General features: G+C 44.9%; 1 protein-coding gene across 1 annotated transcript in view; it reads left to right on the top strand.

Moving 5' to 3' along the window:
- Positions 1-806: 806 nt before the first annotated feature.
- Positions 807-24,562, top strand: part of SPOCK1 (SPARC (osteonectin), cwcv and kazal like domains proteoglycan 1) — a 520,870-nt gene continuing 497,114 nt past the window's right edge. The window contains exons 1-2 of the mRNA XM_005557859.4: positions 807-953; positions 1,570-1,755. Of these exons, the coding sequence (XP_005557916.1) occupies positions 1,570-1,755 (186 nt within the window). The 5' untranslated portion in view covers positions 807-953. The remainder of the gene's footprint in view (positions 954-1,569; positions 1,756-24,562) is intronic.

Genomic DNA, 24,562 nt, shown 5'->3' with positions numbered 1-24,562 from the left:
GCGCTCAGGTGTCTGGGGAATGGGGTGTAGTCGTACAGAGAAAGGTTACAGGCCAGTGTCACCTGTATACAGGCAGGGGAAGGCATTAAGTCCCTTCCAGCCCTATTTCACCAAACATTGCTGGGTATTTGGAAAGGGGGTGGGGGATGGGGCAGGACCAGCTTCCCACTTCTCAGTAGCCTGATCTGTTTTTCCTCTCTCCCCTCCCTCCCGCCTAGGGGAACCCAACATATTAGTGCTGGGGCCGGTTCTCAAGGGGCAGGACGGTGGTAAGCATGGCATAGGGCACGGGAGTGCAGAGATGCAGGTGGGTGCATGACTTGGGATGGGCAGTGCAGATATTCACTTATCCAGGGAATGGCAGGACAGTGGTTCTCAAACTTTGCTGTGCATAAAAAACGCCTGGGGAGCTCATTAAAAGTGCAGACTTGGAGGCTTTCCTAAGGCATGCTGACTCAGCAAGTGGGGCCAGCGGGGCAGGAATCTTCATTTTTAAGACGCTCGCTTCTCTCTCCACACAGGTGATTTTGATCTAGATAACCCGATGGCCTTCCTTTTGAGAATGCCTCCATGCTGGCCTGCGTCTTGGCCTCATATCCTCAGTCTCCTCTTCTGTCTCGCACCAGCCTGGGCCTGAAAGCTGATTTCAGCCCTGCATTAGGATGTGAATGACCACGTTACGGGCTGAGGCGGCCGGGCTGTCGGGCAGGCAGCGCGCGGCCGCCAGGGGGCGCCAGAGCCTTGGCTCGCGCGCTCGGCCTCCTCCGCCCGCGGACGCCGCGCCCGAGCCAGCGAGCGAGCGGAGCACAGCGCTGCGGGCTCACAAAGCGGCCAGACGCGCGGCGGCGGCGGGTGGCAGGAGCGCAGGGACGCGAGCCCGCGATCAGCCTTCCGGGCGACCGTGCCGCGGGAGCTCGAGCAACTCGGACGCGGGGACCCGGGCCGGCCCCAAGGTACGTGCCCAGCGGAACCCCGCGCCCCAACTTGGAGTAGTTGGGACCTCCCCGCGGCCGCCTAGGGGGCTGGCAGGGTCAGGGCCTGGGGTTACCTCCGTGTGCCCTTCCTACCCTCGAGACCGCAGGGCGCGTGAGGGAGACCTTTCCCTTAGCTGTGGTCGGGAACCCCCCAGCTGCTGGCAGTCCCCACCCCGCTTGCCGGAGCTCGGGTGCTGCTGGAGCCCTGTTCTTCCCTCCCCTGCCCCAAAGCTGTGTGCACCGTCTGTGGGAGTGTGGCTTGCGGACCCGGGCTCCCCGCTTCTGGGGAGGGGTACCAAGCCCCTGATAGGAAGGCGGCATCTATGGGACACTCGGAGAATAGGCGAGAGGGTTCCCCTGTAGTTGGACGGCAGCCTCGGATTCGTGACGCAGCCTCCTCGTTCGTAGCTTAGTCCCCCATTCGTGAGAGGGGTCCCTGGGTCTAGAGGCGCGACAGGCGTCCCAGGTGCGCGAGCGCAGCCCGTCCCCGCTGCGGGGTCCCCTCCTCCGGGCTGGGGCGCTGGGACGCCTGGGTACCTGGGGCTCGCGGCCGCCCGCCCTCCCCGCTCACCGCCCCGCGCGCCCTGCCCCGCAGATGCCGGCAATCGCGGTGCTGGCGGCGGCCGCCGCGGCGTGGTGCTTCCTCCAAGTCGAGAGCCGGCACCTGGACGCGCTCGCCGGAGGCGCGGGCCCCAACCACGGCAATTTCCTAGACAATGACCAGTGGCTGAGCACCGTCTCCCAGTACGACCGGGACAAGTACTGGAACCGCTTTCGAGACGTGAGTACCTGCGCTACCCGGCCCTGGGGGGCGCAGAGCCTCTCGGAGGGGACCCCTGAAACGGGGTTGGGGTGTGTGTGTGTGTGGGGGGGCAGGTGGGCATCTCCCGTGGGGGCTGGTTGGTCCCTGCTTCCTGGGCACGGTCTTGCCTGAAAGGAACTTTAAAGAGAACTTCGAAGGCTCCATGCGCTTACCTGTTACCTGTGGGCCAGGTGTGTGCATTTGTAGGGCTGCGGGAAGTGACTGCACTAAAATACTGCACAGATCACCAGCAGCTGTGGAGAAAGAGGTTCTCTGAGGTTCCGACTTCTAACCGTGATGGTAGACTTTGCCTAGCTTCCGAGAAGACCTCCCCAGGGCAGCGGTGGCGTGGACCATCTCTAGGGTGTGTCAGGAGAATCCCTGCTGGAGAGGTTGGGTCTGGGAGTGGTCCCAGCTATTTATGGGGGAGTCAGGGGTTGCATGTCTGTGTGTGTGTGGGGGGGGGGGGGGCGGTCATGGCAATGGGCTTGATAAAATACAGGGAAGGTGGAGTGGTTTGACCCTCGGAGTCTTGAAATAGGAACAGCTAGCCTGTGCAGTTGGTCCCCTACCCTGAAAGGGACCCTGGGTGGCAGCGCATTGCTCTTTCAAGGGAGCCCTGGGAGTGGAGAAAGTTACTCTCGGACACCCAGAAGCACACTTGCGGCCTGTTTCTGCCCCAAGGCTGGCTGCCACTCCCCAGGTGTGCCCCAGGGATGTGCCGCAAGAGGCATCTGGTGCAGTCTTTCCAGCAGATGGCATCTCCTCTGTTCTGTGGGCGCCTCTGCCAGCTTCTTCAAGGACTGCCCCAGCTGGCCAGGGCCTTCCCCTTCTAGGGGACTTGGAAGTACCATATTTTATGGCACTTAACATTAGGAATTCCTGTTTCTGAGAAGACTTAAATATTGTAAAAGTGCCCAAGGCATAACAGTAAAAAAGGGAAAAGCTTTAATGTTCAAATGCACTGTTTCTTTTTGTTTCTGATCAGTTTTGGTGTTAAATTAATATTTTTAGCAGCATGTATTTTTAAAAAATGATAATTTGACCTATACCACAGACCCCCTTGTTAATGTCATGGGGCATGGTTTACAGACTCTTTGAGGTGGAATATGTATGGGGGTCAACTTCCTCCACTGGACTCCTCTAAGCTCTGCTCTCAGTATCTGCAGGCCTTGCAGCGATGGGGGATTTGAGAAACGGAATGAATCGCAGATGTTTCCATACACTTTCTAAAGAGCACCCTCTCCAGATCCCTATCCAGAGGAGATGCACTCATAGCTTCGTGTGGGGGCTTATCACTGTCCTCTCTGTTCCTCCTCTTCCTCTTTCTAGTTGATATTGGACTGCTTCTCTTGGAAAGGGGATTTCAAACACTTTCAACGAATAACCACAGTTTTTGGGGGCTTTTAATCAAAATTGTAATTTCATTAAAATTTTTAATTGATACATAATAACTGTTAGGGTCTTACTTTTGCAGTAGATATGCCCCCCACTTTCCTCCCCTACACCAGTGAGATTCCTCCTGTTCATTGCCCTGTTCCTGACCTACTCCTTTAACTGCTCAGATCTGAGAATCCTGCATTGATTACCTTTGCCTGTGGGTGAAAAAGATGCCCAAACCATGAAGAATTCACCTGGGGCAGAGATAATTTTGCTTTTTGTTTTGTTTTGCTTTTACTTTTCTATGGTTATGTTTTAGGTAGAGTTGAGGAGTAGGGCAGTTGCTTGACTTTGCTAGAGGTGGAAGAATTGAGCCAGGATTAGAAGTGCAGGGCCACCTCTGTAGATGCCTTGGTGCTCCTGGCAGCTGGACTGGGTTGAAAACACTTGTGCTTGTTGGATCTTTGGATTATGGAAAGGTTTACCATGCTTTCATGCCTGTTCAAGATTTTCTAGTCTCAGTGTATCATAAGCATGATATTCTGAATTCCTGCTTAGCTTTAATTTTTTAAAAATTGGGCTTCTCTTCATTTCCCATCTTTCTTATGGATGGTGGTGACATTTTTAGATCTTTGAATCAGTGTGTTTCCAAACCTGACTGAGGATGAAGCTCACCTGAAGTGCTTGTTAAATTATAGCATCCACGGTCCTCCCCTGGAGAATCTGACTTTACCTTTCTGCGGTGAGTGCAGGGAATCCATATTTTAAGCAAACATACTAGGTTATTATTATGATGTTTAGGAAATACTGCCTTTAGATAGTGTAAAAATGTCCAAGACATAACAAAAAGAAAAGCTTTTATGTCCCAGTACACTATTTTTTTTGTTTGTTTGTTTTTGGAGCAGTTTTAGACATTACACTAATATTTTTAGCAGCATATATTAAAAAAATGATAATTTAATCCAGCATGCCATTAAAACATCTAAAAATGTTCAAAAAATATCCCAAACATCTTCAACAATCACCCATTTTAAATGCTGTATGGAGTCACCTGACACTAACAGTGGCTCAGACATAGTTTAATGTCATTAACCTCTAAAGTGTTGTAGAACTCAGACCAGACACACTTTTAGGGCAAGTCCCTGGAATAATCACAAAGCCTGAGCCTGGGAACATGGGGTAAGAATTTGCTTTCTATAGAAACCTACTATTCAGTGGGCAATTGATAAAGCCTGAGCTAGTCTTGCAGTTGCTCAGCCAGCCTAATCATTTTCATTGAGCCAAGCCTTGCTTGAGGTCAACAAAGCCCCAGCTTCTTTGCTATTTCTTTGGTTGTTTTGTTGAAGCTACTGATAACTTTGAAAGGCTGTGTCCCACAATTATTGTTACGATGCCTGTCAATTTTTGGAACTCATTGTGAAAGAGAACTTGTGGCCTTCCTCCTGACTTGTCTGTTTTTTGGACTTGGGGGAGAGAGATTCAGATGTGATTTTTGAACCTTGGAAATGGAAAACTAAGGGCCGTTGTTAGAGAGTTGATTGTAACCCTTGGTTGTTGTTACACGGTCAACTTTGAAATGAATATGACAGTGGGGTGTGTGTTCCATCTCCCTGTTGGGTGTGCTGTGACATTGCCAGAGGTGACCTGGCAACCTCTACTTATCTTGAAAACTGTCCTATTGCTCTAAATACTTATTATTCCCTTATTTTTAGAAGTAAAGTCTTCAGAACAACTCCATGGTTTATTCCCTGGAGTTACAGATCCAGGACAAATAGAACAACATTCAGATGATTGCCCCTAAACGTATTTGTGGTCTGTTAGTTTCGTCATTCTTCTTTTATAAACACGAGCTATTGGGAAGTTTTGGCCAGGCGGAGGCCCGGACTTTTGTACACAATGTTAAGGAGGCAATGAAGAAGCAGATGTTTGTATTAAGTTGTTCAATAATTTTCCATTTTTAGCCGACATGCATTTAACTCCTTCATGGCTTGAGGTTGAGGAATCAAGATGCCACAACCATTCTCCTAATTTTTCTGAATCTGATTTGGCTTTGGCTTTCCATGACCATTACTGTAAGGAAATTTTCCTCTGTTCATTTGTACATTCATGCATTCCAACAAATATTTATCTACCATTGGCTAGGCATTGGGTTATAGGAGTGAACAAGATAAATACATGTAATGTCTTCTTTCATGTAACCTCTTGCCTGCTAGAGGAAATTCTTCAATGTGTGGTATGCTGTCATAGACTTCTTATTCTGTTTTCTTAAAAAAATTTTTTTTTTCTAGAAACATAATACAGTCTGGTTGTAACTGAAAGATTAAAACGTTGCAGAAATAGGTAATAGCTAACATTTATGGAGGACCGAGTGTGCCAGACACTGTTTAAGGTACTTTCCATATATTATCTCATTTAATATTCATAACAGTCCTATGAGAGAAGTACTCTTATTATCATCTCCTATTTTCTGGGAGGTTAAGTCTCTTGATCAAAATTAGAGCTGAGATGTGGAGGAGCTGGGGCTGGAACCATGCCATCTGACTCTAGGCTCTCTCTGTACCACAGCCAATCAGGAGTTGAGTGGATTTGGGGTGCAAGCCTCCACGGATAGCACATTACAAGTTTTTCCTGCTTTATGAATGAGGGCAATCCATGAATAACCTTAGGTTAAGACAAAGTGGGATGGGAAGTCAGGTGGACGCAATGTACTGTTGGGGTCATGTCAGAGCTTATCTTCTCCTAATAATGAGCTGCTGATTTGATTAAAATAATATTGTTGCTTACACCAAACATGACATTTTCTTTCTTTTGCACACATGAAACCCTGACATTTAACTTTAGGATAATTACCTTTAGCGGGCCTGAAGAATCAGAAGTGTTGCCTTGGCTGGCATTTATCTTACTGTGGAGTGACCTGAGTGTGTAATTCTAAGAAGAGCACAAGGACCAACTTCTGTTCTTTTTCCTTCTGGCACATGCTCTGTGGGATTTGGTGGTCTTTGTAGCAGAGCTGGGGTGGCAGCAAGCATCTGATCTGCTCATTTGATCTTAATATATCAGCTATAATGAGTTTCAGGGGCAAGTGGAGCCTATTGATAAAACAGTGGCTGGCTCAGTCAGTGGGACTGGTGACAGAAGAGGTGGTATGGCTTAGTGGATCAGTCATTAATCTGTCACCACGGAAACTCAGCCCGTAATCGAGAGTAGCAGAAAATCATTTTGATTAAACAGGTTCAAGGAGACTTAAATGAGTTTGTGATCCTGACTGTCTTTAATGAACCCACTATCTTAAATCCCCTGTACTAGCTGACCATTGATAGAAATAATTATTTCACAGGGATCATTATAAAGGGACAGTTTAAAAGTTGATAGGCCTAAGAGTCTTGATGTCTTCTCTGTCCTTACCTTCAGTGTGCCCTTGCCAGAGAAAAGCTAAGTCTTTTTAGATGGCAGAACTCCTTGCCCCAGTTGGCCTTCCCAGGCCTCTCCGTGATACTTCAGCAGGACTGTATCACTGGGAGGATAAGTGCTCTCCTATGTTCTGATGAGGCCAGTTTCAAAACTAAGAAGTGGCTCCAAATGGATAATGAACCCATAGTACTTGCCTAGAGGAGTGGGACCTCATCATTCACTCAATCACTTTGTTACTTGAGGAGACAAAATAATGTTAGTAATTAAATAATGTGTCATAATTTCTTATTGATTGACTCAATATAATGTGTTTCAAACCAAACAAAATATCTAAACACAAGAACATTCAGGATGACTCATTTTACCTTTCTGTGGTGAGGTGACTGCCTGTGTTCCTTGGAAAATTCAGAAGACCCAGACTTACACTTGATCTTATCTCTCCAGGTGAGATAGTTACAAACAAAATAAATTTCCTCTAAGAGATTATGTAATTCACTTAAGGTTACAAGTATTTGTCCATCATGTTTCATTCAGTGTGAGATGCCACCAATGGTGAGATGCACCATTTTAATGAACCGTCAAGGAGTAAGACAGTGCCTGGTGTGAAGAGTTTAATAGACCTCTGGATAAAGCTGGAATTCCAAAGGGCTACACCGTCTGTGTAGAGGTAAACAAGAAATAAACTCACCATGAAGGGAAGGGGCCACAGCAAGGCTACTTGCCTCTCTCCACCCTGCATTGGTGGATGGAGAGAAAAGATATGCTCCAAGCAACTGAGCAGGCTGGCACTCTTGCAGGTTTCTGGTCTACATGCACACTCTCATTGTGCCCTCCCCCTATAAAAAACTTACACAGTTCATTTAACTTAAAACAATCTCAGATTATTTATCATCTCTGAGCCTCTGACTCCTCATTTGTTAAGAAGTGATGATAATATTCCTTTGGTGAAACTCTAGATTGCAAGTGGTTGAAATGTGGTCCAAGCTGGCTTAAATGGAAGAGAAAACATATTCACTTGTATAACTAAAAATTCTAATAAGCTGTGGTTTATTTAAGGCTGGATCCAGGGGCTCAAGTTACATCATAGGACTAGGGGTTTGTGTGTGTCTTATTCTGTCTCCCTGCTCTTATGTTGGTTTTGTGCTCAGGCTGTTTGGTTCCATGTAGTGGCTCATGGCAACTGCAAATCTGCATCATCATAGTTTTCATGTTCTCAATAGTGCCAACAGTAGTCCCAGAACTGAGACTTGTCAGATTTCCCAGTGTTAGGCACCTATTCCTCTGTCAATCACTTTGGCTAAGTTGGTAGAGTATGCTGATTGTCCAAGACTGGATTATATGCCCGGGGCTGGGGCCTAGGGCTAGAGTGGCGGAGGTGGTTTCATTGGATCCCACTGTTGATGGATGGTAGAAGGGTAATTTCTCAAGGGGAAATGGATGCCTGTTGGGCAGACGTCAACAGATGTCCACTGTGTTGACCAAGCTTATGGGTTTAGCATGAAGAGTAAATTGGTTAATGCAGGTGAAGCTCTTAGCACAATGCTTGGAGTCATATATACTCAGCAAGTGGAGGCTATTCTTTTTATTAATGTCAACAACTCCTATAGCGCTGTTATGCCATATTCCTCGATTTATAGTTGTATATATCTACATTTTAGCTTATTTATTAGTTGGATGCCTCCTGAAGAACCTAAGTCTTGTCATGCCTCACACACAGCAGGTGGCCAGTAAGCATTTTGTTGACTTGAATTGCCTCCTGAGCAAACCTCTTGGATGAACCTGAGGAAGGAAAGCTTTTACGAGCATACTAGGCACATTTGTTTATAGTCTTTCAGAGGTGGAAATTCTCAGGGTCACACATATTGAAAAAGTGTTTTTTAGTCCAACTCCTATCTCTAAGTCAGGACCTCACCCCTTTGTAATGCCTTTTAAGATACACCATGGTATATAGCTTGGTGTCCTCGCACCTTTACCACAGAGCCCCACTCAGAAAGCTGCTCATTGAGTGTTGGAATAAATGAATGGCTGAGTGCACTGTCCCAGGCCAGAACTTTCCACACCTCTGGCAAGTGGAGGGGTTCACTACAGAGGGCTGTCATGGCAGAGTGAGTCATACTAGCTTTGAATGTGTATGTCTCACTCTATTAGTAATTGACAATGATGATGGATACTAACAAATGCAGTGCGGTTGAGAGGCAGAGGGAACCCAGCAGGGAAATGCAACCTCCCTCGCAATTCCAGCACAATCTCTGATTCCGTGAAAAGCTCTTTGAGGCTGAGTCATATTGTGGTGTAAGTGCCCACTCTTAACCTGAGATCAAGCTTAGGTCTTTGGCTAGAGCATCAGTTTCCTCTTCTGTAAAACTGGAATGGTGATACTTGCATTGTGAGGCTCTGGTGGAGGACTGGGTAAGCACGTGGCACAAAGTAGGTGCTTGTGATCTTTGAGTGGCTGGTGTATCTATTTTAATTCATAATGATCTATAATCATTTAATTTAAGGGAGCTTACTTCTTGTCTGGCTTGTGAGTGTGAGTTGTTGGCACTCAGCTCTAGATACTGCTTTCTGTCTCTTAGAAACATGTTGGGGGAGTTAGTTCCATGATCCTGAGCCTGTCTTCACTCCATTTCTTGCCAGTCTGGAAGGCTGTGTGAAGTTCCATATGGCCCATTCTTTGTTATTTTCCAGTTGTAGCTCCTGGCACAGAAGATCTCGCTATCATATTTCACATTCTTGCTGGACCTCCTCCCCGAAACTGGCAACTCACATCATGAAGTATCTGGGAGGGGGTTTGTGCGCAACTGTGCCTGAAATCCGAGTTACGCGAAGGGTGCCCCTAGGAGCTCTGTTATGCAACCAAGCACTACTTGGTGTCACTTCAATATTAAGCTCTGAGCCAGTTGCCTCCAGCTCGTCTCGAGAGGTAGAAACCTCATCTTGTCCTGCCAGAGTGGTCCCAGGCAGGCTTTATGGGCACCAGGGGATGGAATCCATTTTGAGACAAATGATCCAACCAGCCTGTGTATTACTGCGGCGTTCTCAGCACCCTCTGTACATCTGGTGCCCATAATTTGGTCTTGATTTTGCATCACATTGGCATCACTATACTTGGGGAAGTTCTTGCAGGGTCTAGCACATGCTTCTTGGCACTCAGGCTGTCCCCAAGCTCCAGATTTGGCATTACAACCAAAGGAGAATACTAGTAGGATTAGCCAGACCTTTGATCCTTCTCTCCAAAGACCCAGTTCTTGCATTCCAGATCATTACAGGTCATCAGAAGGTCTGTCATTCACTACAGCCCAAGCAGGTTGGTTGTGGCTTAGGAGAAACCCAGCGATAACAGTTAATGCAGGTAGAGTAATTTGTTGTCACACAAATATTCTTCCACTGCCAGCTATGTGCCAGGCCTCTGCTAGGTGCTGGGTGAAGAAGATAGACACGTTTATACCTTCCTGGTGTTTATGGTCTAGTGTGGTAGACAAATAATCACAAAATAATCATTAGGTTCCTTTGAGAAAAGCGCTACAAGGCAGAGGCACCGATGCTCTCAGAGTATGTCATGGGAAAGAGGAAGAGGAACCCATTAACCTTTTTGGCTGGGGACTGCTTCCCTGGGAAGGACATTGAAGCTGAGCCCTGCAGGAGGATGGCAGTGAACCAGGCGAGGAGAGGCCATGGGAAGAGCGGGTCCAAAGGCCTTGAGGTGGGAAAGACCTTGATGTGTTTTCATCAGATGCCTTGGCCCTAGGGTTCCCTTAAGTAGCAAGCTTTCTCCTAGTGTATTTTAAAGCACACTTCACATGTTTTCAACTTAACACACATTTGGGGGCAGGGGAATGAGTCAACTGCAAAAAGTGAGGCTCACAGATGGCCCAAGTACTTGGAAGAATGGCCTGTTCTTTTCCTCCCCTCTTTGTGCCTCACATGCCATCTTCTGCAGCCATCTCTATTGTATAAACATCCATCACCCTGGTCCCCCACTTAATCCTTCCTACTCCTCTGGTGTCCGTAGTCTGGAAGTTTCTCCTTCCCTGTGTGGTCAAGTGTCCTGGGCTTTAGAGCTCCTACAGTTCCCACTGCTGTTTGCTGTTTAGAAGTAAGAGGACCATAGTGTTTCTGGGACAGAGTGGTGATCTATGGAGTTTATATTTTAAAAATGAGACATGGGGCTTCTCCTTCCCCTCCTCCCCTCCACTGTCGCTTTGAGGTTAAAGATGAAAAGCAAGACATCCCCACTGACGGATCAGCGTAGCGGCAGAGATGGACACGCGTGCGGTTACTTCAGCACCATATGGGGAGTGTGTGGATAGCATGTGCACCTTCTTGCCTTTGGGTCTGAGTCCGCCTAGCGTTCCTATGACAGACATGAGGGTAATGGTTTCTTTTTGGGGAAGATGAAAGATGCATTCACAGACTGGTGATGTGAATTATTGGAGGTTCCTTTAGAAGGGTATTGCTAAGATCCAAGTTAACTTGATTGGGTACCTTTTCTCATGGTTTTATGAAAGTATACCCTCTCACTTGATCCTTAAAAACACACTTTTCTCTGGGGAAAGGGAGGAAGGGAGGACATATTATACAAGGATTTGTAATGCTTCCCAAACCCTTCCTGTGTGATCTGGGACACACCACACTCCAGAGGGCACCGTCAACATTCCCCAGCGGAATTATGTGGTGGGTGGGTAGGCATTTATGTAAAGTCCGTCGGCGCCTGTGATTGGAACAGGGAAGCAGAAGTTACTGCAGGTGTTCCAGGCAATCTTTGCACAAATAAAACATGGAGAAAACAAACATGCAGAGAGCAGAGGCCTCCACTTTCTATTTCAGCTGTACTTGTTCTGTCCTGCCATGCAGATGGAGTCACACTCTAACTCAAATCTGAGAGGCCTGGCCAAGGCAAAGAGAAAAGATGCCCAGAGCGGTCTGTTAGAGTGGCATTCTCAGACTAATATCTTTACAGTCTTGAGAAATCACTGTCAGGGTATATTTAAAATGCAGATTTCATCCTCCTAGTCCAGAGCATAGTCTTTAGCAGGTCAAAGGTGGCACCCAGGAACCTGCATTTTAAATAAGCAGTCCAGGTGATTCTTTTTTTTTGAGACAGAGTCTCGCTCTGTCGCCCAGGCTGGAGTGCAGTGGCGCAATCTCAGCTCACTGCAACCTCTGCTGCCTGGGTACAAATGATTCTCCTGCCTCAGACTCCCAAGTAGCTGGGACTACAGTCATGCACCACCATGCCCAGCTAATTTTTGTATTTTTAGTAGAGACAGGGTTTTGCCGCATTGGCCAGGCTGGTCTCAAACTCCTGACCTCAAGTGATCTGCCCGCCTTGGCTTCTCAAAGTGCTGGGGTTACAGGCATGAGCCACTGGTCTCGGCCTAGTCCAGGTGATTCTGATATAGGTAGTTCTCAGACTGTATTTTTAGGAAAATCCTAGAGAATTGTTATTCATCCCAAATAGCCAACACCATTTAGCCGCAATGAATAATAACATTTTAGACAAAATGAGCATTTTATTTTGAAGACTTGCAATAGATTAATATGAGTGCAGTATTTTCCCCTTATGCCAACAGGGCTACCATTCACATCCGAAAAAATGGTCTTGTTTTCCAATATGTGACTCTACATAGGCCTTAGCAACAACTATTGTCATGAGGTTTTCCTGGAATGGAGTAACATTTGGGTCTTGATTGGCTGCCAGGGCCCAGGGATGCTTGCAAACATGAGCACAGTGGAATTGATGTAGGACCTTCTACATGACAGAATTCCAGGGGATCATCTCAGCATATTTGTCTCCAAAAGGCCTGATTCTAGCTAACTCTGGCCTGACTTTATATCTTCTCTACCACAACTGATGTGTTTTCTGGACAGATGAAATGAAGGAAATTGACTCTGACATTGGTTTTAGTTTATAGTGAAAATAGTATTGAAACTGAAGTGGTGTTAAAGGTATGTAGCAAACAAGGAATGGTGGATGTAATAAAGAATGTTTACTCTTGGGCACTGAGATGCAGATACTGATAGTCGGAACCACAGAGGGAGTCTGAGACACAGGGGCTGGATGGTGACATTACCTGATACTCTTTTTTTGGTGTAGTCAATTCTTTTCTTGGTTGGCCAGTTTTTTTATTTTTCGAAAGATCAGAAGGCATCCACTCCCCTGCCCCCCAGCCCCAAAAAAAAGGACTCATCAAAGTTTAGAAAATTTATGAGTGTCAACCAGACTTGGCAGTATTCCTCATTCTGAAGTCATTCTATTCCTACTGAATAAACTCTCAAATGTTCTTTACCCCAGCTTCTTGAATTTCCTTTAATTAATGGTAAATTCATGGCACCTAAAATTGATAAAAAAATATTGCCAAGAGGAAGAAAATAGTTAAATCTGTTGGACAGACTTATGTGACTATTTGGGGGCCTTTCCATTGTTCCACTGTTAGGGGAATATGGGGAATTTCTGGATCTTTTCATGCTTATTGGACATGATGATTCCCTGTGACTTCTGTGGACATGGTTGGCTGGTATCAGCACTTTCATCTGGCCAAGGCCTCACTTCCCATCTGAGTCAGCCAGCCTTGTCATGACTCTGGACCTGGTCTGGAGCCTTTGTCCAGCCACCTGGAATGAGGCCTGCATCACTTCCAATGAATAAGACAGTCAAATGCTATCCATAGCAAAGATAAAATAATACTGTATTTACTTTTAGAGAAATTGTGAGATTTTTACATGCCAGAATTGTTGGTTTAAAAATTCCTATATCAGAAAGACCTTTTCATGTGTTTTTTGGAATATTTTGTTTCTTTCCATGGCCATCCAGGTCCTAGATATTGGCCTTTTTAGAAACCAGATCCTGGTGCACTGATTCAGTAGGTTTTGTTTATTCATGCATTCATACCAAAGATACTTACTGACCAGACTACCATGTACCAGGGCACTGTGCTGTGCACTTTGGATGTAGCAGAGGGGAAACAAACATGATTCCTGTCCCCTGGTCAGGCTGCAGGCTTTCTATTTGCGACAAAGGGAAGAGAAAGAGGTGCTTGGAAGTCAGGGAAACCTGTTGCGAATTTTTCTGCAAAGAAAAGGGCCTGCTCTGCAAATGGCCCAGAGCCGTTCTGGCAAGCGGGGCTTCCAGAGGCGTTGTCCTTCTTGTGATCCAGGGCCCTGTCTCTGAATCTTTCTGGTGTTCAGGTCACTTCAGCTTGCCTCAGCTCTTCCTGGCATACATGGGCAACCTCTGTCATTTTACCTAATTTTATGAGTGCAGACACTGCCAACAGGCCAACCTGAGGGTGCGGGCCTGTACAATCAAGGTGGAGAGTTCAGATAAGACAGAACTTGTGTGTGCATACATGCCGAAGTGTGGTGAATTTAGCCTTGTCAGGGCTGTTGGTCGAGGGCTGTAGTGAATGGAGAGAGAATTATGGAGAACACACCCTGCCCTTAGCAGCCCTGGATTGGTAGGGAGTGTGTTTTATTGGAGCACAGTGTACCAAGATCGAAAGGTGCACATTATAAATGTCCCACTTGATGCAGTTTCTCAAAGTGAACACACCCAAACAACCAGATCAGGAGACAGAATATTACCAGCATCTTCGAAGACCGTTTCATGCCCCTAGCAGTCACTGACTTTTAACACCATAGATGTGTTTTGACCATTTTCTTACTTGTATAAATGGAATAAGTATGTACTTTTAAATGTCTAGCTTCTTTTTTTTCCAACATTAAATTTGTTATACTTTTTTTTGTTTTTGTTTTTTTAATTTTTCATTGCTGTATAAATATTCCACAATTTATTTTGTTGAAATATATTTGTTACATTGTTATATAACAATATATTGTTGAGGGGCAGTTAGTTTCCAGTTTTTGCTTATTACATAATAGCGCTCTCTGAAGCATGTCTTTTGGTGAACTCATGTACACATTTTTCTCAGGTACACACCCAGGTGTGGGAATCCACTGGTCACCATTAAGATAGGTGAGTGTTTAACTTAAAGAGATGCAGTTAACTAGTTTTCCAAAGTGGTTGTGGCAATTACTCTTTCATTCATATGTAGAGGTTCACTGGGAGCAGCATCTTTTGTTTTGCTGATTGAGAAATTAAAAAGAGAAATCCTATAATCTAGCCCATACATCCAATTCAGCAAAAATGTATCAACTACGTGTCAGACATTTGCCTACCCTTATGAAAATTATGTTCCAGTTGAGGGAGAAAAGCAACACAGTTAAAGATACAATGATTGGTTTTAAGTGCTAGGGACAAAGATACCCTAGTATAGAAAGAATATAGAGGGGACATATTTATGCTCTAATGGTGGGTCTTCCATTATTCTTTTGACTTTACAGTGTTCTTTTCCCAATTTCAAGAAATAGATAATTTTTAAAAAAGAACTATTCACAATAGCAAAGACTTGGAATCAACCCAAATGTCCATCAGTGACAGACTGGATTAAGAAAATGTGGCACATATACACCATGGAATACTATGCAGCCATAAAAAAGGATGAGTTTGTGTCCTTTGTAGGGACATGGATGCAGCTGGAAACCATCATTCTTAGCAAACTATCACAAGAACAGAAAACCAAACACCGCATGTTCTCACTCATAGGTGGGAACTGAACAATGAGATCACTTGGACTCGGGAAGGGGAACATCACGCACCGGGGCCTATCATGGGGAGGGGGGAGGGGGGAGGGATTGCATTGGAAGTTATACCTGATGTAAATGACGAGTTGATGGGTGCTGACGAGTTGATGGGTGCAGCACAGCAACATGGCACAAGTATACATATGTAACAAACTTGCACGTTATGCACATGTACCCTAGAACTTAAAGTATAATAATAAAAAATTAAAAAAAAAAAGATACAGAAAAGTGAAATTACTTCCCTCCAAAATGCACTCACCTTGAACACTTTTTAGGAAGGGTCTATTTGCCTCAAGTAGACTTTTGAATACGTAAGTTTTTATTTTCATGGTTAATATCATGCTGCTTATATGATTTGGTGCTGTCTTTTTTCATGTAACAACACAACATAAACATTTTAGTATGGTGCTATTCTTTGTAAATGACATTTTGATGGTGTTTTTGAGTCCAGTGAGTGTAGATGCTACAATATACTAAACTAAGGTATCTGATGGTAGGCAATTGATTGTTTCTCTTTTTTCCTTATTCTAAATAATTGTGTGATGAATATTTTTGGTTATATGAGTCTTTCCACATTTACAATGATTTCCTTTTGGTATATTTCCAGAAGTAGCAATGCTCGGTGTGCCGGTGCGTGTATTTTAAAGGGCGTTGATGTATGTTATCATGTGGTACTGATTCTACCCCTGGAACTGTAGAATGTGTGTTTTATTGCAACGTTTCCAATCGTGGGTGTCAGTGAATTTTGGTAAAGAAGAAGAATTTGATGGAAACATGGCATGCCAGGTTATGTGCAAGTACTAAATCAGCACAGGTAAGGTGATGCATGATCATCAGAGTCCCGATTGGGAGGAATGTTTTTCTGATCCCACTTGAGTTTTGTTAGGGAAACAGGTGTGAGAGCCCACAGCTCACCCAGAACTGGGGAGCAGAAGCTGCTGCCCTTCCTCATGCTTGTGCCTGGCCTTGGGAATGCTTTGCAGGGCCTATTCTCTGAAGAGCCCTTTGAACTGGTTGTGGGGATATTAATGAATCCCAGCCTTGTTCCTAATTAGGAGCAGGAGCAGATGCTCCAAGCTGGATTTTAAGTGAAATTGCTGCTGACGGATGCCCTGTTCCTGGTGCAATGTATAGATGTTTCAATGCCCTTGTGGTGGATGCGGGTGAGAGGAGATCATTAAAACCCAAGTCCATTCCCACCACAGTGGTAAAGTGGTTTTTCCTGTCGAATACAGACAAGGCTTGGGCCCGCATCTCAGTCTTCATTTGTGTTCAAGACATCTACTTGATTTTCATTACCCAGGTTTTCCTCCCACCGCAGGCGTGTCTGGTGCACTCACCTCAGAGAGCAGGCAGGGAGAAGGGTTTCCCCGGGTGCTGTCTCAACATCATGAATGAGACAGAAAACACAACTGTTCTCTCGGTCTGTATCAGCTCTTTGGGACCTCTCTGCAGGCCTAGGGCAGTGATTCCTAGCCAGGAGATTTTGCCCCTAGAAGACTTTTGGCCCTGTCTGGAGACATTTTTGGTGCCATACTGGTTGGAGAGTGTGCCACTGGCATCCAGTGAGTAGAAACCATGGGTGCTGCTAAACAGCCTACAATGAACAGGGCAGCCTCCGTCCAACCCAAAATAAATTGTCACTAGGGTCAAGGCTGAGAAATGCTGGCCTAGAGATACAGTTGCTCCTTTTACAATTATTTTTAAATGTGAGATACAGTCCAGGTGGATGAAGGTAAGGTTGTTCATTTGAGAAATACATGTGCCAGGTACTCTCCTAGGATCTGGGACACAGGGCTCCTCTTGTTTGTGACGTTTTGACTTTTCCAGAGCCAAGAGAAGGGAGGGCTAACTGAACAAATACATTATTTTTTATCTTTTATTTTTATTTTTGAGATGGAGTCTCGCTCTTGTTGTCCAGGCTGGAGTGCAATGGCGTGATCTTGGGTCACTGAAGCGTCCGCCTTCCAGGTTCAAGTGATTCTTTTGTCCCAGCCTCCTGAGTAGCTGGGATTACAGGTGCCCACCACTACACCTGCCTGATTTTTGTATTTTTAGTGGAGACAGAGTTTTACCACGTTAGCCAGTCTGGTGTCAAGCTCCTGACCTCAGGTGGTCCGCCCGCCTCGGCCTTCCAAAGTGCTGGGATTATGGGTGTGAGTCACCGTGCCCGGCCTAAATACATTACTTTTTATATCTCAAGGAAGTTTGACAGATTATTACATCTAATCAGGTATAATAAAGACTATATGATTTTTATTATTTTTGCCAAGATAAATGGCCACTGGGAGATGTTGTTTATTTACCTATGAGTTACATTAAATTGGCTGCACTGTGAATCAGAGAGCCCGTTTGATTTTGTTACTCTGAGGAGTAGGAAAATGCAGCATAAAAATATTGCTCTTCCCCAAGAGAACTGACAGTCTCCAGATGGATGGGCTGGGTATTCTCCCTTGATTCTTGTTTCTGCGCACATCTTGGGTAGTATCTGTTATTTCCAACAAGATGATCCTTGTTCACAGCTTGCTTCTTTTTCATCTGCTGCATGGCAAATTTTAATGACCCAGTCCCCTGAATTCTATAGCAGTGACAGCCAATGCCACATGGCTGGGTACTGGGGAGCATGTTCCTCACCCTGGTTCCTGTTTGGTCAGTTTGAGGCACACCTGGATTGTGAACTCCTGTGTTCCAGGCCTTGGCTCCTGTATTGCGGCATCTAGAAGCCTCTCTAGATGGTCAATATACATTTGAGGCTGTGCTGGGAGAACGTTTTCTCTTTCCCTGTATAATTCTAGTATTTCTGCTTTGGGGTGGGAAAGGGGACACGGTCCATAACAAAGTGATCAAGCCCACCAGCCTCTTGGAGGATGTCTGATCACATCTCTACTTCTGGTTCAAGTCATCTGTGAGTTCACATCAAGTCCATAGGATAGTGGAGATGGGGAACAAATGCCTCTGCTCTATTTGGATATTTCTGCAGCTGCTGCTCATGGGTGTGAAGTCTTAGTCCAGCATTATGTGGTGTATGTACCATGTGGCCCATCCCATGGCTGGCAGAGAGAGTTCCCTTGGGCATTTTCTGCAGTTTCCCCTTCCCTCCCCTGCCCTTTATTCTGTATCCCTCCCCAAATCCTTCCAATTTCTATCCCCGATGTCCAGCCTGGGTTACTGTCTCTGCCCTGGCCAGTCACTTGCCAGGTAAAGGTCAGATGTCTTAGGCATAGGTAGGAGTATGGGAGAAAAAGTCTTTTGGGTCCAGTCTGAAAGTCCCGTTTCCCTTTAAATATTAACTTCCTGCCAGTATAACTCCTGAGCAATTCTAAGCTAAAGTGTATCTTTCTCCTTTCCGGTCTTGAGTTGAAAAGTCCAAAGGCCTACTGAGCTCTTTGGTATACTTTAGCGGGAATGGAAGACAGAGAAGAAAACCTGTAGTGTCATAGCCATAGTCTGCTCCCTTACCGCAGCTTGGCAGGACCCCATCCTTTGAGGTGCTCACACAGACCTGTAGCTGACATTGCTACTCCATGACTCGTCATCCGACAAGGGACCTTGACACGCCAGGGAATCTTCTGGAGTAACCTTTTAAGATACTTGTTATAGTTTTAAAATCTTTCCCCTCCATTCCCTTCCCCACTACAGAGTTAGTGTTTATGTGAAATGTATGTAAGACTGACCAGCAGAATGGTTGAGCTTCTGCAGAAATAACACAGATGTTGATGCATAGGCAAGAAACGCAGTTTGTGTTTTATGGGACAAGGGAAGCAGATAATCATTTTCTTCCCATATTTTTGATTTAGTAAAATTTTGAGTTTGAGAGATGCTAGATTGTCTTAATTACTGAATACTTGTGTGCTAGGCATGGTACCAGGCCGGGGGTGTGAAATTCAAGACTAAATCTTGGCTCTAAGGAGCTGAGACTATACTTGGATAAACAGGTAAATAGTTATAACACAAGTGGATGTGAGGGGAAGCATAGGACATCAGGGGAGCCTCGGAGGGTCATGCGATCCCAGTGGAGAGGTCAGAGAGGCTTGCAGAGAGAAGGCATCTGCTCTGAATTGTGAAATGCCTTTTGGAGAAGTATCAGAGGAAGAGGGTAAGGGGGAGAATGATGTGGAGAATCTGTCACCCAAATAAACCCCAGAGCCTCACACAGCTAGGGCTTTGCTTAAAGTTCCATTCACAGATGCACATCCACCAGCCAAAGGAATTCAAGAGGAGTTTCAGTTTTTACTTCAAGTAAACTATTAAAGAATACTCAAAATCATAACCCACAGTGAAGGTTCTCCAAAGCTCTGTCTTCCTCTTCCTCCTCTTCCTCTTCCCTCCTCATTCTTTTGGTCCCTTTGTGTGCTCAGGGGTCTCTCTTATGACAACAGCATAAAACTCTTCTCCTTAGCCAGGAGGTATTTGCCTCTCCGGTTAAATACTTCCCACTTTCCCCTGGCTTCTTAGGTGCTCTTCTACCCTCCTGACTTCCAGGCTAGAAATAGATAAAACGGTTCTTTAGAGGGCATGGGGTGGGTGATACGGAGTGGGAAGAAGTTGGGGAAGCTTGACATCTTAATAAGTCTCCTCCCTGTCACACTCATGGGCCATTTGGCTGTTCAGTGCCCATCCTCTCAGTAATGATAGTTGGGCTCTTTCTTGGACACATTATTTTCAGGCATCCTAATCTCTCTTTCCCAGCGGGTGTACCCTCTCTGTGCAGAGCAAAACAACTCTATGTCCAAAAGAAGCAGGAAGGCCACATAATAGGATTAGCATGTCACAGTCGGTAGAGCCGATTAGAACTGATTGTCTTGGGGCACTATTGATTGTCTTTTGGAAATTATTTCAGTAATACGAGTGAATGAGTGTGTGTGTGTGTGTGTGTGTGTGTGAAGGAGAGCAACGTGAACAGCTGCAGCTTTCTAAGACCAGTCATAAACACATGTCCTTGTTTACCAAACATGTACGGGCAGCCAGCGTATTGAAGACTTTCAGCTTGGGAAATAAACACGAGGCAGTTTTGTTTATTTTTAATTGCTGCTTTCCCTTAATAACATCTTGGCAGATTGCATCGTTTTCTATCATTTTTAGCCTTAAAACTAAGTCCAGTTGAGTTTACAACTTCCATCTTACATCAGATTTGAGGTTTTCTCTTCCTCTTCCCCTGCACAGTCTTGACTTGTGGCTTGAGGAGTCTGAGTGGGGATGAATGTCTGATTGATTATTTAACCTTTTTCCTCCCAGGCTTGCCATCAAGGTGTGCCCTCTAGAGGACCAGGCAGGGGACTTGCCTACTATATAATTTCTTGATGCAGTGGTTTGAATCTAGGTCAACCTCTTCCTTCCTATTCCACTTTTATCAGTTAGGACGGGTTAAATTATGCTGTGGGAACCAATAACTCCATATTAATCACACTTTTGCTTAAAATAACAAAGGTTTATTTCTTCTCATGCTACACATCTCTCATGGATTGGTAAGGGCTCTGATCTGCATTGTCCCAGGACACCAGGCTGATGAAGGCTCCATCTCCGTGCGTTCACAATCACTGTGCAGGAGGAAGAGTGTGCTCTGGGGCCTTGCATTAGCATTTCAGTACATCTTCTTAGAGGAGATGCCATTTTTGAGAGCAAGGTAGGTCGCATGGACAGACCCCCATTAATGGGCCAGTTAAAGGTGATGCTATCATGTGCCTAGGAGGTGGAGAAGTCACATGCTTGGCCAGTGGTATTAATACTGTCCCAAGGGCATCACCTCCCGGGGATCTATCCTGCAGCCTTATGCTACTAAAGTCCTCTCACCTGTAGGTGGTCCTCATGGGTGGATATGCATGCAGTGGCTCCAGCTGAGCTACTGTTTATGATGCTCCCTAAACTCTCATTCCTTGCTCTACTAACCCGTGGGGACAGAGACTTCCCTAATGCTGCCTCTTCTCTCAATTTGGCTAGACCTCTTGAATTCCCTTTTCTCTGTTCAGTTAGTCACAGGACAGATAAGCAAGCTCGCTGCCTGAGAAAAGGCCCAAGTGGGGAAACAAATCTTCTCTTCTTGCTGGTGCTCCACTTTTTGAGCAGTTCTCCTATCTAATATACCCTTACATGACACTTGAATTGGGAACACATCTCAGTGGGAAAACCTGGTAAACCTTGCATGTCCCCAAAGGCGGGTGACCACCACCTTCTCCCTTTGGTTTTCTTCTCATACAGATGAGGGGAGCAGGGAGGGCTGGTGTGGAGTAATGGCAGGGGTTAGTTCTTTGTACCCCTTTTATGAAGCTCTCTGGGTAAGAATTGATCTTTCACATCTGAAAGCTTGTTGCCTGCCCCCCTACCCCTATCTTCCTTATTGTTATTATTTTTAGAATAGTCAGGAATTTGGTGTTGAACTTTGGTCTTGGTCAAATTTGGGTTGGGGGTGGTGGTGAATACAAAGTTCCATTTGAAAAATACAGTCTAGATATAAGAGACCTAACTCTCTGCTTGGAAACGTAGTAGTTTATTGATAAATAGAAAATCTTACTAATGTATACCAATTTTAAAATCCTTTAGATTTGTGGCCTAGCTTATTTTAGTGGAACTTTTACTGAATGCAAATTTCTTTTTCTGTTCAAATCTACTAGGGACTGGGGAGAAAGCTTGTTTAATTTCTAAAAACAAACATTTTATTGGGTCATTTAGTTTATGTTGCATTTAAAGTAAAACTAGTGATTATTTCAAATCTGAATGTCTCTGACATGTAGGACTTGGATGTGATTTTTACTTTAAATCCAGTAATTTCTCCCCTTTTTGGGGATACCAATGCCAGGCTTGTCTCCTGGAGACTTCGAATCTTGCCACAAGGGATTATGTCTCAGGCCCTCATGCTTGGTTATCTGATCTGTTGGTGGGTGACTCCAGCTCACTAATCTTTGCTCTAGCAATAATAACAGCTGGCATTTATTATGACTTAGCCTGTGCCAGGTGCTATTCTAAGATGGCCTTGTCACTGTTTTCCTCTGTGTTTTTCCGTCCTTCCATGCTTGTGTACACCTACACATGTACTGGACTTCTATCCAAGCCTTACACATAGCCTGTTTAATCTTCCTAGTTCTGCTAGAAGATCCTATTACCTCCGTTTTATACCTGAGGAACCTGAAACACAGGGTGAGGAGGTGACTTGCCCAAGTAGAAGAGCTAAGGAAAAGAAGGGGCGCTTAAATCTGGGTTTGACCCCAAACCTGCATTCTCCAGCATGCTGTGTTGCTGAATGAAGTCCACTTCATTCTGTTCCCTGGCTCGGCAGCCAGCAAGTTGACAGAAACCAGGACCTTTTCAGCTTCCTTACATGAAGCCAAGTGTCCCTCTTTCCAGAGTCAGCAGGATATGCTGATGTGTGGGAGCTGCTTTCGTCAGCTTTTTACAGTGGTCCTTAGCTTCAGGTGCTGTCTGAGCTGACATGTGGAGCTTAGCAAGAGGTGCTCTGTTGAAAAGAGGCTCTGTTTTCCCCCTCAAATGTGATCATTCCCTGGAGAATAAGTGGGGAAGCGTCACAGTCCAGTGGACATTGACCTACTCTAGCTGCTGTTAGGGGTTGTCAGCAGGTTGATAGGTTTGCTTTGATATATTAGCCAGCAGGCTGGCCCCCTCTGCTTCCCTGCAAGTTATACTGAGAAATGCTTCGGAAGCTAGAGATGCAAGTTGGCTATATCCAAACTGAGTGGTCTGCAAGTGTCTTCCCAACCTTGAAGCTGATGAGAAAGACATCTGGATCGTGCCTCTCCAGAATTCTCTGCAAGGGCCTTCCCAGTCCCACTTACAACACTAAATTCACTACTTAAAACAAAAAACAAAACATAACATAAACCTCACTTTTTGAGAGAATTAATCAGAAGGAAAATCTGTAATCCTGTTGCCCCAAGATAGCTGTATTGCTTTATGCATTTATATATTCACACATATACAATTTTAAATGAAATCATGAGTTGTATGTGCCCCCTTCATTTTAAAATGCTACATAAACATCTTTCTGGGTCATGGCATATACTTTGACTATGACTGCCTAGTATTTCTTTGGGTGGATAGTCCAATTATTTATTTAAATAAGGCTTTTTAAAACATTTGGACTGTTTTCAGTTTTTCCCTATTATAACAATGTTGTGATGAACATTTTTGGTGATTAAATCTTTGTTCATCTTTATTATTTCCTTGGGATACATTTTTAGTAAAAGAACTGCTGAATTGCTGGGAAATAACAATATGAATATATATATATATATATATATATATATATATATATATATATATATATATATATTTTTTTTTTTTTGAGACAGAGTCTCATTCTGTTGTCCAGGCTGGAGTGCAGTGCAGTGCCACTATCCCAGCTCACAGCAACCTCCGCCTCCCAGGTTCAAGCGATCTTTCCACCTCAGCCTCCCAAGTAACTGGGATTACAGGCACCTGCCTCCATGCCTGGCTGATTTTTATATTTTTAGTAGAGATGGAGTTTTACCATATTGGCCAGGCTGGTGTTGAACTTCTGACCTCAAGTAATTCACTTGACTCAGCCTCCCAAAGTGCTGGGATTACAGGCGTGAGCCACTGTGTCCGGCCAGAAATCTAAGACTTCTGATGTGTTTTGCTGAGCTGCACACCTGCTCTTCCCCACTCAGCCTGAGAAGGTCATGTTTCATGATACCAAGGACATCGCTGACACCCCTAGAAAATGTTAAGGTCCTCTCCCTTAAGGTCTCAAAGTTCTTAGTTCTTTCACTGACCTATTCCTTCCACCTTCTAGATCTTCATTTTTCTCTTCTAAAACACAATGCTGACTTTTTTTAAGTACATAATACCTATGCATGGTTTGAAATATTTTGAAAAGGATACAGCGAATGTACTTGCTCCCACCTCTGTTTCTTATCTGCCCTGTTTTGTTCTCTGCTTCTCTTTGCTACCTGCCATAGGTCACCATCTTTGTTAGTTTCTTACACAGTCTTCCAGAAATTGCGTACGTGCATATAAGCAACTGTATAATTTGGGGCCTACCAGAGAGTGGAGGGTGGGAGGAAGGAAAGAATCAGGAAAAATAACTGTTGGGTACTAGGCTTAATACCTGGATGATGAGATAATCCATACAGCAAACCCCCATGACATGAGTTTACCTATGTAACAAACCTGTGCATGTACCCTTGAACTCAAAAGTTAAAAAAAAACCCTATAACTTGCCCCCTCCCCAACATTTTACCCCAAAGTAGGAGTCTATACACGCTGTTCTCTAGCCTGCCTTTTTAAACATAAAATAAACTTTAAAAGTAATCATAACAGAGACAACATCTTCATCTTTTTTATGTTTAAAGACCCCCTAAGCTGAGTTTGGTGGCTCATA

Source organism: Macaca fascicularis, chromosome 6 (genome assembly GCF_037993035.2).
Source record: "Macaca fascicularis isolate 582-1 chromosome 6, T2T-MFA8v1.1".
Classification (NCBI taxonomy): domain Eukaryota; kingdom Metazoa; phylum Chordata; class Mammalia; order Primates; family Cercopithecidae; genus Macaca; species Macaca fascicularis.
This window is presented reverse-complemented; position numbering and strand designations above follow the sequence as displayed.